This window comes from Epinephelus fuscoguttatus, linkage group LG1 (genome assembly GCF_011397635.1).
Source record: "Epinephelus fuscoguttatus linkage group LG1, E.fuscoguttatus.final_Chr_v1".
NCBI classification, from domain to species: domain Eukaryota; kingdom Metazoa; phylum Chordata; class Actinopteri; order Perciformes; family Serranidae; genus Epinephelus; species Epinephelus fuscoguttatus.
The window spans coordinates 34,819,460-34,836,250 of NC_064752.1; the positions used below are offsets into that span (position 1 = coordinate 34,819,460).

Sequence of the window (16,791 nt, forward strand, 5' to 3'; positions counted from 1 at the left end):
GCTACATTCCTACACTATGTGAGCACAGTGCAGACTGGTCTCCCACCACAGACTGTCCTGTCCTGAAAGCCACCATATGGTCGGATAGTATTAAAGGGGAACTTCACCCATTTTCAAAATTCATACATTTTATTCCTATGGTCTAAGACAGTCCAAAAATATCAATTAAAATCACCAACTCTCATCCAAATTCAAAATCTAGAGTGCTAAAAAAAACAGCAGTAGACTAAAGCTCATTTGGCTATATACAAAATTAAACAATCTGTGGGTCCAAAAAGCAGGCCCCCATTCATTGTCTATAGAGCAGCTCCCAACTTTATGACATCACAAGTCTGAGACTTACTTTTCTGGTTTCTAACTTTGACAGAGAGTAGCTCATGTTCACAAATATAACTTGGACTTCCCTAGGCTATGGAAATAACCTTGGAAGTTTTAATTTAGGTGGCGTTCCCCTTTGATAGCAACAGCTAAATTAGCAGTGAACAGAGGTTGAAGCAAGTTATTGTTCTGCAAGGCACCAGTAAGTCTCTGAACTCATGTCCTAAGGCAAGTTTCATGTCCTAAACTTAGAGTTTAGAGTCCCACACAAGTCATGATATGCTAATAATGTATGAAATTTACAAAATTCATAGATGTTTTTCAAAATTTTGCATTTGTCATTACAACTTCATTGGAAGATGTTACATCCCTGTCTACAATTTTCAACCTACATGTTTAGCATACTGCAATTTGTTTTTGGTGACCACTGCAGTTTTCATGTGAACTAAATTATCTTAGGATAATTTTTCCAACTGGCTCTCAGTATTGTTTATTCTTCATGGCTCTCTCCTGCAACTTGATAGGATGCTGTTGGATTGGTTCAAAGTGGATCTGGGGAATTAAGTGTTAATGTGTTAGGAATGAATTGTGTTAATGTTAGTTGATACAGGAAATGAGGGGAAATGAGTCATCAAATTTATGGCTCGAGTGTGACTCAAGTCCTGCCACCTGAGTCCACACCTCTAGCAGTGACCCATTTCAATCCAAAAGAAAATCCTTCAATCAAATAAATGATAAACATAAAAAAAGAGAAACGTTACATCAATATACATTTTATTTTTATTATTTACTCTTTTTAAAGATTTAATAGCTTGTTTTTTTTCAGATGTTTATATCTTACAATATCCTCAGATTCAGTCATTTGTAAAAACATTCATGAGGCATGTATAAAAAAAACAGGGCATCACCAAGTAGACAGATCAATCCACACACTTCCTCAGACATATACATAAAAATGTATGCAATTGTCCCTATGTATTTTACACATACATATACACATTTATATATAAAATCCACTTTAAAAGTGTTGGTTATTTGTTCAATTTGTGGTCGTAATTGGGGTTTCTCTTTTCAATGTCATTATCATGAAAACTGGAGAAAAGTTCCATGTAGAAAAAGGAAAACTATGATCGCCTGTGGCAGTCTTTCACAGAAAGACCCAAGGAAGGCAAAAACGTAACTCAAGCCTACCCTGCCTCTACCAAACAAGGAAAAGAGCAGAATCACTCGCTCCTTGGTACAAAAAAAGAGAGGAAAAAATAAAGTTTTACAACTGTGACAACCAATGTGTTTGCCTGCAGCATCTAACTCCAGGGTAGAGTCCAAAAAGTCTCATTAATTCTCCTTGCATCCTTCTAGCTGGATGGTTGAGAAGGTCAAAATAAGCCATAGCAGATCTTCTCCTAAGTTACTGAGGAGTCGTCCAAGAACTATGGGAGGGGGCTTAACCCAGTAAAGGCTCCTCCATCTCTGATAATACTGAATTCGCTACCAAAACTTATAACCTTAGGGTAAATTCTCTAGTAATACCAGAATGGTTACAGATCAGAGTCTGAACACCACTTAAGGATAGATCTGCTGAAAGCATTCTGGTCAAAGAGCAAAGGAACATAAGCAAAGGGCAAAGAGACAATATATCCTTCAAAAGAAGCAGATATAAACACCCCCGACCAACCAAATAAAGGTGACAGAGAAAGGGGAAAATAAATACGAATAAAGCAAATTAGAATATCAGCAGGGGGTATTGCCTGTCAAATCACACACAGTCAAAAAAAATAAAATATGCATTTGTTGGGATTAATTCAAAGCAGAACAACACCGCATTTAGCAATCTTAATGTTTCTCCTTTGTATCATCTCAGTGAGAGAGACATGAACACAAGGTCCCATTTTGATTGGCTTCTTCATTTTACTTCTGCCAGGAGAAGAGAGAAGTTCGTTCTGATTGTTGTGGGACAGGACGGGCTGTTCCAACCAGTTAATATTCTCGATCAAATGTCAAACAGCAATCCGTTTCAGTCCTTCAAAATGAATTGTCTCTTCAGTCCGTCTTCCTCTTAACCCTCTCTTTTATTGCCGTCCATTTCAGTGAGAGAACGAAAAGGAACTTTTAAGTGAAAAATTCCACAGCTGTTTCACAAAGACGCCATCTTTTATCACAGAGGAAGCAGCGGTAAACACTATCCTTACATACAAAAACAAGCCAGCAAAAGACCATAACCTAATCCCTGCGGGTTTGATGTTTTAAAAGATGAGAACTTGTATTACTTTATTCTTAATGTTTTGCAGTACTCTTCTGAGTTGCTTAGTGGCAGACTTCACAGCTCTTGAAAATTACGAGTTAATTGTTTGTACATTTTCATATAAAACGAAACTGAGTAGCCGAGGTGGAAGGAGCAAACTAATAATTGGAGGAGAAGGGGATAGTGTAGTGGTGGACACAAACATACACAACAACAATATTCAAAGCAGTGACACGGTGAGGGCAAGATCATGCTCCTGAGTCCATGTGTGAGCAAAACAGAGTGACAATTCAATGAGCAAGAGGGATACCAAAGACAGCAATGTCAACGGACTTGAAGAGGAAGAGGGATGGAGGGACTGGTTCTGGACAAGGATGTAGTGACAGAGCGATGGATGGGGCGAAGAGGCTAGCTCCACAGTCCTGCGTAGTTGCCGTGCAGGCCGGAGCAGAGCGGTCCACCTGCTACAAACAGCTTGGTGCCAGAGTCGTCGTAGCAATGGGTGTACACCGCGTTGGGGAAGGAATGAATGTCTGAGAAGTAACTCCTCCACGTCTCATCGTGATTCTAAGCAGAAGAAGAGAGGAAAAATTATGAAAATGTTAGTAATCCATGACTACAATGCTTTAACACTAGTGTCAGGACAACTCAGTTAGCACTTTTCAAAAGAAAGGACTAGTTTATTGGTAATAGAAGAAAAAAAGAAGTTGTACCAGCCAGCCTTTCCCTGTAGTGAGTTTGAGGATGCCATCTCCTGGGCACTTCCGGTACCCTCCAGCTGGATTCAAAGGGTTCTCCAAAAATCTCTGGGCCCGGATGTCGTAGAAGAGCAGCGAACCTTGGCCGGTGCCCACTGTCACAATGTGTTCGTAGAAACTCACTGACCGGATCCCTGCACAGACACAGATGTCATGAATGCAAAGCTACTCCAAAGTAGTGGTATTTAGTATGCAAACATCAACACAAAGTAGTTCAGCTGCTTTCTGCTTGTGTTATTAGCTTCTTATCCCCCTCTTACAACAAGGTAAGCACGTGAATGCAGGTTTTTTTAAACACGAGAGAACTAGATAGACTGCATTCCTGTTGCCAATGGCCCAGAGCTGTGTACACAGCCCTGCAACAGACAGGTGTGGCTTTGTGTGTTTTTTTATTTCCTGCGTCATGTTTGATGTCACCAGAGGGCAGGAAAAGAGGTTAGTAAATAGTAAAAAGCAGCATGGAGGCCAGTGAAAATGTGATAGTGCTTGTATGTTCGAGTGCTGGTCAGAGGGAGATAGACAGTATTTTGTGGCAGCCTGTCACTTTATTGGCACGTAGATCCAGGTGTTAAGCCTCCATTATTACAAATCGAATCCAATCAGAGCTGGAGCAGATAAGAACCTGTGACCACTGCAGTCATTTGACCCAGGGGTGAATGCAGGTTGTAACCTTTCGTATTACATAAAAAAGCCAGGTGCTAGCAAGTGTTAGTTGGGGTTTTTTGTGTAGTGGGAAAAGGGGCTTTACAGAATTTTACAGATCACTTACCGCTTCCTCTCTCTCTGGAATTTACTGACTTGATGCTGTGTGTGGGCTGCCGTGGATCCAGAAAGGAAACATGAGCCTGAGAACCCACAGCGTACACCGACCAGTCCTGTCCATATGCCAGACACACATTCTCTTTGCAGTGAGGCAGCTTGGTGGACAGTATCTAGAGGGAAACCCAATGAATGTTAAATGGGAACCAACAAAGAATGATGTCAAGAACAGTCCTTCCTTCTTCACATGAGGGCGAGTATGTATGGCTATCAAGTACAAAAGCTATCCAGCACAACTCCACTGTGAAGCTACATTAAATAAGAAAAGCAAAAGAAAATTAAAAATAAATAAATCGAGGATTATCTAATGTTTTGGTAACTGACCGCATATTAAACTGATCTGGTGTTTTAAAACAAACTACAACAAGTTGTAGTCACCATGTTCTACATTGGTTACATGTATCACCCTACTATGAAGTGTGCAGAGGAAATGCATCACATGATTATTAGTCAAACTATGCATTGTGATTTACCTTGCACAAGTTGTGCTCAGCTTTCCAGAGGTGAAAATAGCCATCCAAAGACACAGCACCCAATTCCTGGAAAGGTTAAAACGACATGGGAAGACAGATGTAAATGACTGAAGCAAAAGTGGGCGGAAGCAGAACACAGAAACATCATTTCCTGCCAATAAACCTTTTGCAAGTTTAGCAAATTATGCTCAACCTCAATGTTTTTAGTATTAAACAGTGTTTCCCATTAATTAACAAAACTATGGCGGGCCGCCATAGTTTAATTTGACCCGCCATAGTTTCTAAATAAAAGATTTAGGCTGCCGAAAGTATTGACTTCTCATGATATAAATAATATCTCGAACGCCGTAGCGTTTTGTGCCGATGTGCTCAGGCTGTCAGATCCAGTGCTCGACAGTGCAAGCATTTCACTCGACTGTGTGCGAACTATAAAAAATATTTAGGGGCACATGTGCGTATAAAAAAAAAAAAAAAAAAAATCAGCCAAAGCCAACATTTGCAGTTAGATTATCATATTTTTTTATTGACAAAAATATAGGCCAATAAAAAAATATGATAATCTAACTGCAAATGTTGGAGGAACTCCAGCCGCCTTCCCTCTTCCCTCTTCCCCATGTGACACGGTTATGGGCGGTTTTCCAAACCACTGTCGGCACAATGAATATAAGTCCCACTGTCGGCTGTGTGGAAATAAGTCAAAGGGCTTTAGTTTCCCGGCGCAGCGCAGGGTGGCGAACCCCGCGCAGACCTAGTTTCGAGCAGCGCAACCCAAGGCGCGCTCAGTTTGGTAGTTTGGCAGACCATGGTGTGCTGAGATGGGTGTGGCGGCGCAGCAGGGGGGGGTGTCGACAAATCCAGCTTGGCGCAGTGACAGTTTCGTGCCAAAAGGCTTCGCCGAAGGTGCGCTAAAAGCTCACCAGCTGAAACCAGGTCTACTGTCAGCGCAGGCGGAGCGCAGCTGGTGTAAGCCGATGTTTGGCTGACCGGCGGACAGTGTGCACACGTCACCAAAACCTCACAGGCAGGTTTCCAGAATATCAGGCACATTAACAAGACAATAAATCAAAACCACTATTCAATGCAACTATCTGCAATCAACACATAAATGTATCTCTATACCGACTGTCCCATCACATCTGATGTCAGATCAAAGGGGATTGGCACCGTTTGGCACGTTTGGCACGCGTAATGGAAACCCAACCTGATTTGATTAAACAGCTGCAAACTAATGAGTTCACATCCCTCTCAGCCAACCACAGACAGCCACAGCATCAGATAGGGAGTATATATTCAGCATCTGTCATCTTAGAAAAGCCAAAAGAAAAGAAACAGAGTGAGACTGCGAGAGAGAAAGAGAGAGCGCGCGCGCACGAGAGAAACGCAACATTGATTTACAATTGTGGTGACCTCCTCCCAGGCTACCTTTGCATCATCAGCCCGTGGAGGTCTGCTCGCAGTTCTGTATATTTGGACACTGCGAGCAGACCTCCCGGACCAAAACATCAGGTTCCTCCTGGGAGAAGTTTGGCTGTCTGACGCTGCTGCTCTCTTCTGCCATGACGAATTGAGTAAACTCTCATTACGTCTTTGTGCGGCACATTTAAGGGCGAGGAGAGGGGCTCATTTGATTGGTGTGATGTGTGTAAAACCCACTCTCTTTCCCTCCCTCTTTCCGACTTGCGCAGGTAGGAGGGACGGAGGTGGGACAGACGAGTAGCTTCGCCAGCGCGCACGGTGTGCCAAACTTGCAAAATCCGCCTGGCCACACCCAGTTGGCGAAGCGCAGGTGCGCTGCGCCCCCGCCTCGCCCGGTCTGCGAAACTAGAGGCCAAAGTGTGGAGAAGAGGGACCGGGAAAAGCGGCGGACCTCCGGGGAAGCCTGCTCCATTCTCCCCGCAGTTAGGGACCGTTCGCCACGGTACTGCTGCTGGGCAGGGTTGAAATAAGTCCTGCAGAGTTACAGAGGACCCGGAGAATGTTTTAGGATAGTAATAACATTATATAAGATAATCATATTACAAAGATAATAAGATAAGATAATAACATTAAAGACAAAATTAAATTGCAATACTTTTTCAAAACTTGATGATTTTACCTTTCTGTACATTTTGTATACAAATTCATTTCATTTTCAATTTACAATGTAACAAACAGCTTATTGCACAAGTGATGAATGGAAGATGTGTATTGAGCTAGATTTTGATTAAGTGGAGGTGAGCAGGCTCTGTGGATGAGTTACTACTTAAAGCAAAGTTCAACACATTCTTGTACAAACAAAAGGGTGCTAACCTACAACAGCAAATCCATATATCACATAGAGAAATAAAATGGGCTATTTAAATCCCCTGACAACAGTCAATTAACCATTAACATCAATGAATATGTATCAATCAGATGACATAAATCTCAGTGTTTGAGTTCCTGGGCTCAAATGATCTTTTTCTCATAGCCTGTGTTTTCCTAAAAACTGGCACCTACTAAATTACGCCTCATAATAAATATTTCATGAACAGTGTAACCACATCACATGGTTTCCCCAACAACTGCGTGCTTACTTTATGGTTGTTGTTGAAGGCCAGAGCACGGACTTTACAGTTGTATGGGTTGGTGTACTCCTTTGGGATGTCCTTGAGGGCACGGTGGGAGATGTGGGCGTATGAGGGTACTGCCTCCTCGTTCTGGCTGCGTTCTGCCTGGCTCATTACTTCCTCTGTCACCTCCCACAGGCCCATGGAGCCATCTCTGGACCCTGGGAAATTCAACATATAAGACAAATCTTGACTACTGCTTAGTTACAGTATGTTTCTACTAACAGCATACAAACGCAACACATAAATATAGGACTGTCACGAGGGTATGTAGTGAAGAGTTGTGAAGGCATGTAAATACTCACAGAACTCCCTAAAAACACAGTATTTCACCTGGGGGTGGTGCCTTACATTCTGCATCACACAAGACTGTCATGTGCCTGACGCACTTTCTCATCGGCTCACATTTGGTTGTCTCGTCACTTCTTGGATGAGACCTAAAAAGTTGCTTATTAACCGAATCTTCGCCTTAACCCAAAGTTTAAACCTACAGTAGAGCCCATGCCGAACTGTAACTTCAAAAGGAGATGATTATTTATTCTTATAATAAATGATTTACAAAGGTGCACTCCGCATTTTGCTCCTTATACGCTACTGTTCATACAGCCGCAACAGCAACAAGACCTCCCTGCAGATTTTAAATGACTTTCCCTAACTGCTGATAAATTCTCAAATTGACCATCATAAAGTTATACTGGGAAAAATGTACAACTAAATAGTGCTAAAATGTATTAAAACTTAGATTGACTAAATAATGACCATCATCATATAAAGTATGAACGTGCCCGAGCTGAGATGTCTGAGGCCGTCACGGATCCAACCAGTGTGCGCTGCTATGTCCTGCAAAACCACGCCCATCAGGGTGAAATACTGCATTTTTATGGAGCCCCTAAAGCTCACAAAGCTGTGTTCATTTCACACAGCTAAGATCATAAAAACAACTCACCAGAAACTGCCATGTTGTCACTGATCCATGCTATGGAGAAGATCCAGTCATTGTGACCTTCCTGAAAAACAAATGGCTACCATGTAAAAGCAAAACAACAAGGTTTACACAACTCTGGGTGCTTTGATGTGAACTGCTGAACAACTACTGCTGAACAGCGGCAGCACAAGATTAACTAAATATGTATCATGTAAAGAATTACAGTATTTTGCTGTTCTGTGGTTGAAGGTATGCCAATCAGGGAATCCATCACTAATGTTCTGTTATCTTGTCTTTAAAAGTGTTGAATTGGAAAATTTGTCATTGTGTAGCGCTGGATAAAAAGTCAGGAATCACAAAAGTCATGTTCTGGGGACAATAAATAAAATTTGGCCAATTCTATTACAAGTGCAAACATTGCGGCTGGTGCACAGACATGTTTGATATATCTGCAAAGAGTTGACCCAAACTGATCTACTGCAGCCCCAGAGAGGTTCAGCAGCCACAGGCCATAACTAGATGCCAGTAAACCCAAACAGAGCTTAACCACTCACATCTCCCACGCAAACAGGGTCCAGTGTGGGCAGCTGGTAGATGGCCAAGCTGTTGGGATTGTCTCCTCCTGTGGCGAGCAACGTTCTAGAGGGGTTGAGTTCAATAGCGTGGATCCCACAGCCCTGCTGGTCCAGCCGGGCACGAGAGCCTCCTGTGGGGTGGTAGTGCTGCCCTGCCACCACTGCACCCACCACTCCAGAGCCTCCACCATTACACTCCCTGTCCTTCAGCATGGGAATGCGCGTTATCTGGCCCGTCAACACATCAGCTACAAAAAGCTGCAGGTGAAAGAAGAAAAGACATTGAATTAGAATAAGAGATTCAAAAGTTAAAACAAAAACTAGAATTACCGCCCTGCAGTTGTATGGCCTCACGCACCAGTCAAGTTTCTCTTACAGTTTACATCCATGTCTGTGAAACATGGATGATTCACAACCCCCCCCACCCCACCCAAGCAGCACAGAAGATCTATATATATCTATATCTTGGACAGCCAAGATTAATGTCCCCAATTCAGTATCTGACCACGTCTCCCCTTCTGTTCCTGACATACAGTACAGGCCAAAAGTTTGGACACACCTTCTCATTCAGTGCGTTTTCTTTATTTTCATGACTATTTACATTGTAGATTCTCACTGAAGGCATCAAAACTATGAATGAACACATGTGGAGTTATGTACTTAACAAAAAAAGGTGAAATAACTGAAAACATGTTTTATATTCTAGTTTCTTCAAAATAGCCACCCTTTGCTCTGATTACTGCTTTGCACACTCTTGGCATTCTCTCCATGAGCTTCAAGAGGTAGTCACCTGAAATGGTTTTCCAACAGTCTTGAAGGAGTTCCCAGAGGTGTTTAGCACTTGTTGGCCCCTTGCCTTCACTCTGCGGTCCAGCTCACCCCAAACCATCTCGATTGGGTTCAGGTCCGGTGACTGTGGAGGCCAGGTCATCTGCCGCAGCACTCCATCACTCTCCTTCTTGGTCAAATAGCCCTTACACAGCCTGGAGGTGTGTTTGGGGTCATTGTCCTGTTGAAAAATAAATGATCGTCCAACTAAACGCAAACCGGATGGGATGGCATGTCGCTGCAGGATGCTGTGGTAGCCATGCTGGTTCAGTGTGCCTTCAATTTTGAATAAATCCCCAACAGTGTCACCAGCAAAACACCCCCACACCATCACACCATGCTTCACAGTGGGAACCAGGCATGTGGAATCCATCCGTTCACCTTTTTTGTGTCTCACAAAGACACGGCGGTTGGAACCAAAGATCTCAAATTTGGACTCATCAGACCAAAGCACAGATTTCCACTGGTCTAATGTCCATTCCTTGTGTTTCTTGGCCCAAACAAATCTCTTCTGCTTGTTGCCTCTCCTTAGCAGTGGTTTCCTAGCAGCTATTTGACCATGAAGGCCTGATTCGCGCAGTCTCCTCTTAACAGTTGTTCTAGAGATGGGTCTGCTGCTAGAACTCTGTGTGGCATTCATCTGGTCTCTGATCTGAGCTGCTGTTAACTTGCGATTTCTGAGGCTGGTGACTCGGATGAACTTATCCTCAGAAGCAGAGGTGACTCTTGGTCTTCCTTTCCTGGGTCGGTCCTCATGTGTGCCAGTTTCTTTGTAGCGCTTGATGGTTTTTGCGACTCCACTTGGGGACACATTTAAAGTTTTTGCAATTTTCTGGACTGACTGACCTTCATTTCTTAAAGTAATGATGGCCACTCGTTTTTCTTTAGTTAGCTGATTGGTTCTTGCCATAATATGAATTTTAACAGTTGTCCAATAGGGCTGTCGGCTGTGTATTAACCTGACTTCTGCACAACACAACTGATGGTCCCAACCCCATTGATAAAGCAAGAAATTCCACTAATTAACCCTGATAAGGCACACCTGTGAAGTGGAAACCATTTCAGGTGACTACCTCTTGAAGCTCATGGAGAGAATGCCAAGAGTGTGCAAAGCAGTAATCAGAGCAAAGGGTGGCTATTTTGAAGAAACTAGAATATAAAACATGTTTTCAGTTATTTCACCTTTTTTGTTAAGTACATAACTCCACATGTGTTCATTCATAGTTTTGATGCCTTCAGTGAGAATCTACAATGTAAATAGTCATGAAAATAAAGAAAACGCATTGAATGAGAAGGTGTGTCCAAACTTTTGGCCTGTACTGTATGACATTGAGTAATGGCCAGAAAAGTGTTTTATGCAGAATATTATGATGTCACAGTGAAGTTGACCTTTGACCTGTTGGATAAATGAGGTCATCAATTCATCATTATATCCTATTAGACATTTGTGTGAAGTTTTGTTATAGTAACTGTAAGAATTCTTGATTGATGGCCAAAACGTGGTAAATGTTTTTTTACTGTCACACTGACCTTGACCTTTGACCTTCAAACACCAAATTCTAATCAGTTTGTTCTTCAGTCCAAGTGGACATCTCAAATTTGATGAAATTCCCTTAAGGTGTTCTGGAGATGTTGCATTCACGAGAATGAGACAGATGCAAAATCACAATGACCTGGGACCTATGACCACTAAAATCTAATCAGTTCATCGTTAAGTCCAAGGGACGTTTGATCTGAATAGGGAATTTCTTCAGATTCGACAGAGAGTGTGTGTGTGTCCGGTTATCTGACTGAAACAACCGGGCTGACATTCATCCAGTAGAAACATTCAAGAAACACTATCACGGATGTGAGGGCTGTAACGGTTTGTGTTTTCGTAACTAACTGTAACGGTGCGCGGGTCACAGTTCTGTTAGTCTCGCATAGCTAGACTTCTCCCATGCTGTGTCAGTGCTGAAGAAAGTTCTGGCTGAAACAATCATTATTCTGCACAACAGGAAAAAACAACATTCTGGGTTGTTTGTATTTCTTCAAACCAATCACACATGTCTTAGGCAGCACTAAGCTGTGGATGGAGCGACATTGTTCTTGCAAAATCGTGTCAGGAGGGATGTTATTTTGGTGGAGCATTTGTGCATAGGGAGGTGAGCCCTGGAATTAAAAAGGTTTTCTAAAAATGATAAATAGCAGAGGCGCACCACCTTGCCTGAGATAAAGAATGCCTCTGCTAAAGTCTAAAGAAACTTCATTTTTATGAAATACAATATTAAACTTAAGATTCAGACAAAATGAGAAGAGGGACACATCACATTGCAAAGGGAAACCCTGCTGACTTTAATGAATTACTTAGTTACTGAATCAAAACCAAGTAATTTGAAAGCCTAACAATTATTTCAGCTCCATTACTTGCATTATACTTACTCTGATATCAACCTTGTTACAGTGTTAACATGACAGTTGCAATAATCTGAGTATTGCCCTTCTCTTTTTGTGATCAAATTACTTGAGTGCATGTAATCTTACTGATTAAGTGACAGTACTCTCATATTAACACCAAATCATGGAACTATATGGGAATCCCTAAACAATTAACACAGGTTATTAACAAAATGACATCTCACCGTGTTGCACTTGGTCCCACACACCACCTGCCTGTGGTTGAGCCACTGCGAAGCAAACACCTTGTTGAGTCGCCCCAGTGAGAACTCCCTCTCCTTGAGGATGCCAGGGAGCCTGCCAGCTGCAAAGCCCCGAAGGCTACGCTGGAGCCGCAACTCATGCTGCTGTTGAGGTCTGAACTCCCGCCCCCGGAGGGCACATACCACTGAGCGCCGACTGCACCACCACTGCTGGGCATGGCGTGATGAACAAGAAACACGGCTCCGCTTGTGTGGTGTTTGACACCAGCCCAGCTGTGAAAGGAGAGGAGGGAAAAATTAATTAATTTCCAGATTTTTTGTGGGAAAAGCACAACTTATGTCAAGTCCGACATGTTTCAGAGATTATCAATTAGGGATGTAACAGTGCACATATTTCTCCCTGCACTGTTCAGTACAGAGCATTCAGTTCAGTATGTAACAACCTCAGTTTGGAACAGAAATTCTAAAGGCCAGGTTTTTCAGAAAGCTTACGACTGGTGCATTGGTTGCTGGCTATCAGCTGTAGCATGCTAGTCAGCTTAGCACAGTAAGCCCCAATTTGTACAACTGAAGTCAAGTATGCCCGTGGAAACACTTCAAACATTCCAGTTACGGCAGCATCATCCAAATGTGTCAATTACCAGAACAAGTCAAAGACAGACTGGATGGCAAGTCTCCTGCTGCAGATTTGGACCATGTCAAAGCAATAACTAATGCTATGGAGTGGTTATCGCTGTGTATATGCAACCACACTCACATATACTGTACATTGTAGAGAATCAAATTAAAGCATGTGGTCAAAGTGCTAGAGCCCCACTATAATGTGCCTTCTCGTGTGCATTTCCATCAGTCTGTTGTGCCTCCCCTGTACAAACAAGGACAAGCTGCAGTACAGTTCAGGAATTATTAACAGGTCAGAGTTCTGATGGAGCATTGCTGACATTTGTGTTTTTACCTCTGTCAAGGAGGTCATGCTTCCGGTTTGGTTTGTTTGCTTGTCAGCAGGATTACAGAAAAAGTATTAGCCCCATTTTCAGAAAACTTGCTGGAAGGGTGTAGCACATACCAGAGACGAACCCATTAAATTCTGAAGCAGGTCCAAATCAAGGGGCAGATACGCAAATTATTTTGGACTTTGTTAACTTTGCGAGATGGAGCAATTGGCCTTGGTGGAGATCTGCACTCTCAGGGTGTTCTTCTAGTTTGTTCTTGATATTTGTCTTTTTCTTTTGACAATATGTCAGTATTTGAGTGCCTTAACTCTTACAATAGGATTTGTAGCCCATGAACCACCACTGAATCTTTACCATTTTCAAAATGAATGCTGAAAACTGCACCATACTGTGATCCCAAAACCAAGGTTCATACCAAACCATTTATTTTGTATACCACTACTTCCTTACAATCAATAATTAACGTTTTACATGGAATTAAAAAGAACTTACAATTACATTAATTCATGATATGACTATATATCAAATCAAACAAGTCTTCAAATAACGTGATCTCATTGCATCGGACCTTCTTAGCTTTCAATAACTATCCGCGCTGAGCCGTACCCATCCCCCAGAGGACTGTGGACACATATGTGTAGCTCGCTGGTAAAGATTTAAGAGCCTTAGTGGATCATGGGAGTATTACAGCAAAACCACACATCCACACAGTCAATGACACTTCATCAGGATAGGTCAATACAATCCTAGTGCACACAAGAGCGCTGAATTTGATCTTGCTCAGGTAGGCCAGTGTTATTGTCCGTCTATAATGGAGCTTCAGACTACACCTATTGTTAGTCAGCAGACCTGCTGACTGCATTATCACTGGTCAGGAAAACACAAAATCTCTTTCACACAAACACATGCTAAAAAGCGTATTGGCTGAATCACATCATGTCACATCAGTCACACTTTTGTCTGACCACCCATTTAACCTTTGTAACATTAGCGGCTTGTTGCAAAGACTTTAATGGGCATTTAGAAACCAAACTTGGTCTGTGCAATTACAGCTATTCTATTCACAAACTCACAATTTACAACCTTAGGTCACAGCGGCAGCACAGCTTTTAAAAATGTTATTCCACTTTATTGTGCTGGTTTATCATTACGCTTTGGTTTAACAGATTTATTTAGGGACATACACTATTATTGCAAAAAAATTGCAATTAAAAAATTGTCAAATAAAATCTGTAACTCCTTTCAAATTAAAGTGGTGACAGAAACTGACAGAACAGTTAGTCTTGTAATCAAATGAAGAAATCATCAATTGGATGACTTTTCATTAATTTTAAAGCTGCTTAAACAATGCAGAGGACACAGAAATTTGGATGCTTTCAGGTGTCCTTGAGCAACATTCCTCTCTTTTACAGGTAAACACTAGTTGCTAGTCATTGTTCTGTCAGGCATCTATACTTAAACGAAATACCAAAAAACGGGTATAATTTTTTTCCAGCTCTTTTTACTGCTCAAACAGAAACTACCAGACATTACAATAAAACTACAAATGCTTCTGATAACTATTGTCTCAGCAGGACTGGAAGTTAGCACAAGCCACTAGCCATATGCTGATAAAATATGTAATGGTAATCTGTTGAGTGGCTGGAAGATTTTGGAAGCCACTAGCAACAGTGTCAGGTGAACAAGAAGTTTATTTCCAACCCTGAACCCTGGCCTAATTACTCATATCCATTATAAGATGTGTAACAGTACTGGGCCAGAGGATACACACAAAATGTACTTATATTCCATGGACCTCAAAGGGATCTGAGGTGCTGCAGCTGTTTTTTTTTCTTGTGGTCTTTGATTGTTATATCTGAGGTGAGTGCCTGATAAATTGCTGATATGTTTATGGTCTAATTCCCCTGGTGAATAATGGTAGTCCCACACGCCCAGACATGCCTTGACATACAATGCAGATAGGGCAGGTCGTACAGTAGCTTTCATGCAAAAACAATAATACTGCCAACTAACTTCTCGTTAAAGCCAACGAATATTTTGTGGTGTCAAAAACTGAGCTTAGGACACGTTGTGAGCTGAGGATGTTCGTGCTGATAAATGTTAGCTGTCAATTAGGCAGAGGTCCATTTCATTCTCCTGGACAGGCCGAGCAGTCAGCCGGTTGGTCTGTATCTACGGTAGCTATGCTAGCTAACTGCTAGTTAACGTTTCTGCTAACGTTAGCTAGCGCTATAGCTAATAATTTGACACTAGCTTTGAAACAAACCAGGATTCATCGATGATTAACCATATTTAGGATGGTTACTAGAGGGTGACATGCAATGCCCCATCAGAACAAGGGACTGTCAACGTTATCTACATATGAAAATGTTATTTAACTGTGACTGCAATTAAATAATTGCCATAATATGTTGCAATAGCTAGCCCTTAGCTAACGTTAACCTGGCTGTCGTCTTGATAACGAACTGCCGTTGGATAACGTTATGCTAACATTAGCAGGTACTGACTTTCGAATAGAAACACACTAATTATATTATTGATTAAATAAGACCACAGCTGTGACTGTTTTGTGCATGTCATGTCGACATAGTCTAATATATTGCAGTGGTTAATTTGTTGAAATGTCTTAAATAGTCTGCCTCTAACATGGCTTGTATCAGCTAACCCTGGCTAGCCCAGTGCTAGTTAGCATGCTAACACAACTGACTAGCGTTGGCTAGCTAACATGGATCAGCACCGGTTTCCGCCTACCTGTTGTTGGTCCTTGGGCTCTCCTGCCTTCCTTTTCCTGCTAACTGTTTTTCTCGCCATAATCTGATACACACAGCTCCCTCACCCACATGGAGGGTAAAAGTGACGCTGGACACTGGATCATATAATGGCGATATGCTATTTTGTTCCTTGGCCCTCGCTGGAAGCGTCCGACGACGAAGAAGGGCGATCACATACGGGAGAGGTTGGTTAGTCGCTGGTTGAGATTGCCGCCGACTTGCTGTCACTAGCTTGCCTTCTGGGCTCCTAAACGATACTACAATCTGACCGTATTCCCTTTTCAGCTTCGACAACGTCGCTAGCTGCTGCCAGAGGGTTCACGTTCTCTTTTTTCCTGCGAAGTCGCGTCAGCAACGGCGAAAGCACTGGGCAGCGCGCAGCCGCACTCAAATTAAACATCAACAAAAACAAGGTCGTACGTGAACGCGAGCGTCATGCGTGCTCGTTCACGTCGACTGCGTGAGCTCATTGATCAGATGATTCTGGTTAGTCTCCGTTTTAAGGACGTAGTATTTTGTTTCAGTAGCAAAATGGATCGTCAAATTGAACAACTGAACATATATTAATAAGTAAGTTAATATGTACAAATATAAACTGAATAATTGCCTTTATTTATCTGATAGAATTTCAGGTAATATATAAATATCCAAATTAAATCCTAAGTTATCAAAGGTTTGTGCTCTGTTAAAATGCAGTTTTATGAAATGAATGTGAGATTAACAGAAATAATTTAAATGATTTATATATAATTTTATTGAGCTAAGCTCTGTTGTTTATGACACATTACCTCTTATGTTTATAATTGTTACTGTGAACATTTAGTTACCTGGCTATTCTCAGGTTAAAGGAAAGACATCATGAGTCTTAATATTAGAAATTCTCCACAGAGCTAGCTTACTGG

The 16,791-nt window shown here is 41.9% G+C and overlaps 1 protein-coding gene across 1 annotated transcript; it reads right to left on the reverse strand.

The window, feature by feature from the left end:
* Positions 1 to 1,075: 1,075 nt before the first annotated feature.
* On the reverse strand, positions 1,076 to 16,303 carry dcaf12 (DDB1 and CUL4 associated factor 12). The gene is made up of 9 exons (XM_049580949.1): positions 15,870 to 16,303; positions 12,148 to 12,438; positions 8,678 to 8,956; positions 8,145 to 8,205; positions 7,166 to 7,359; positions 4,611 to 4,676; positions 4,088 to 4,250; positions 3,274 to 3,452; positions 1,076 to 3,127 (listed from the first exon to the last, which is right to left on the reverse strand). Exons 1-9 carry the CDS (start codon positions 15,927 to 15,929, stop codon positions 2,969 to 2,971), a joined length of 1,452 nt encoding a protein of 483 aa, XP_049436906.1. The 5' UTR covers positions 15,930 to 16,303; the 3' UTR covers positions 1,076 to 2,968.
* Positions 16,304 to 16,791: the final 488 nt, after the last annotated feature.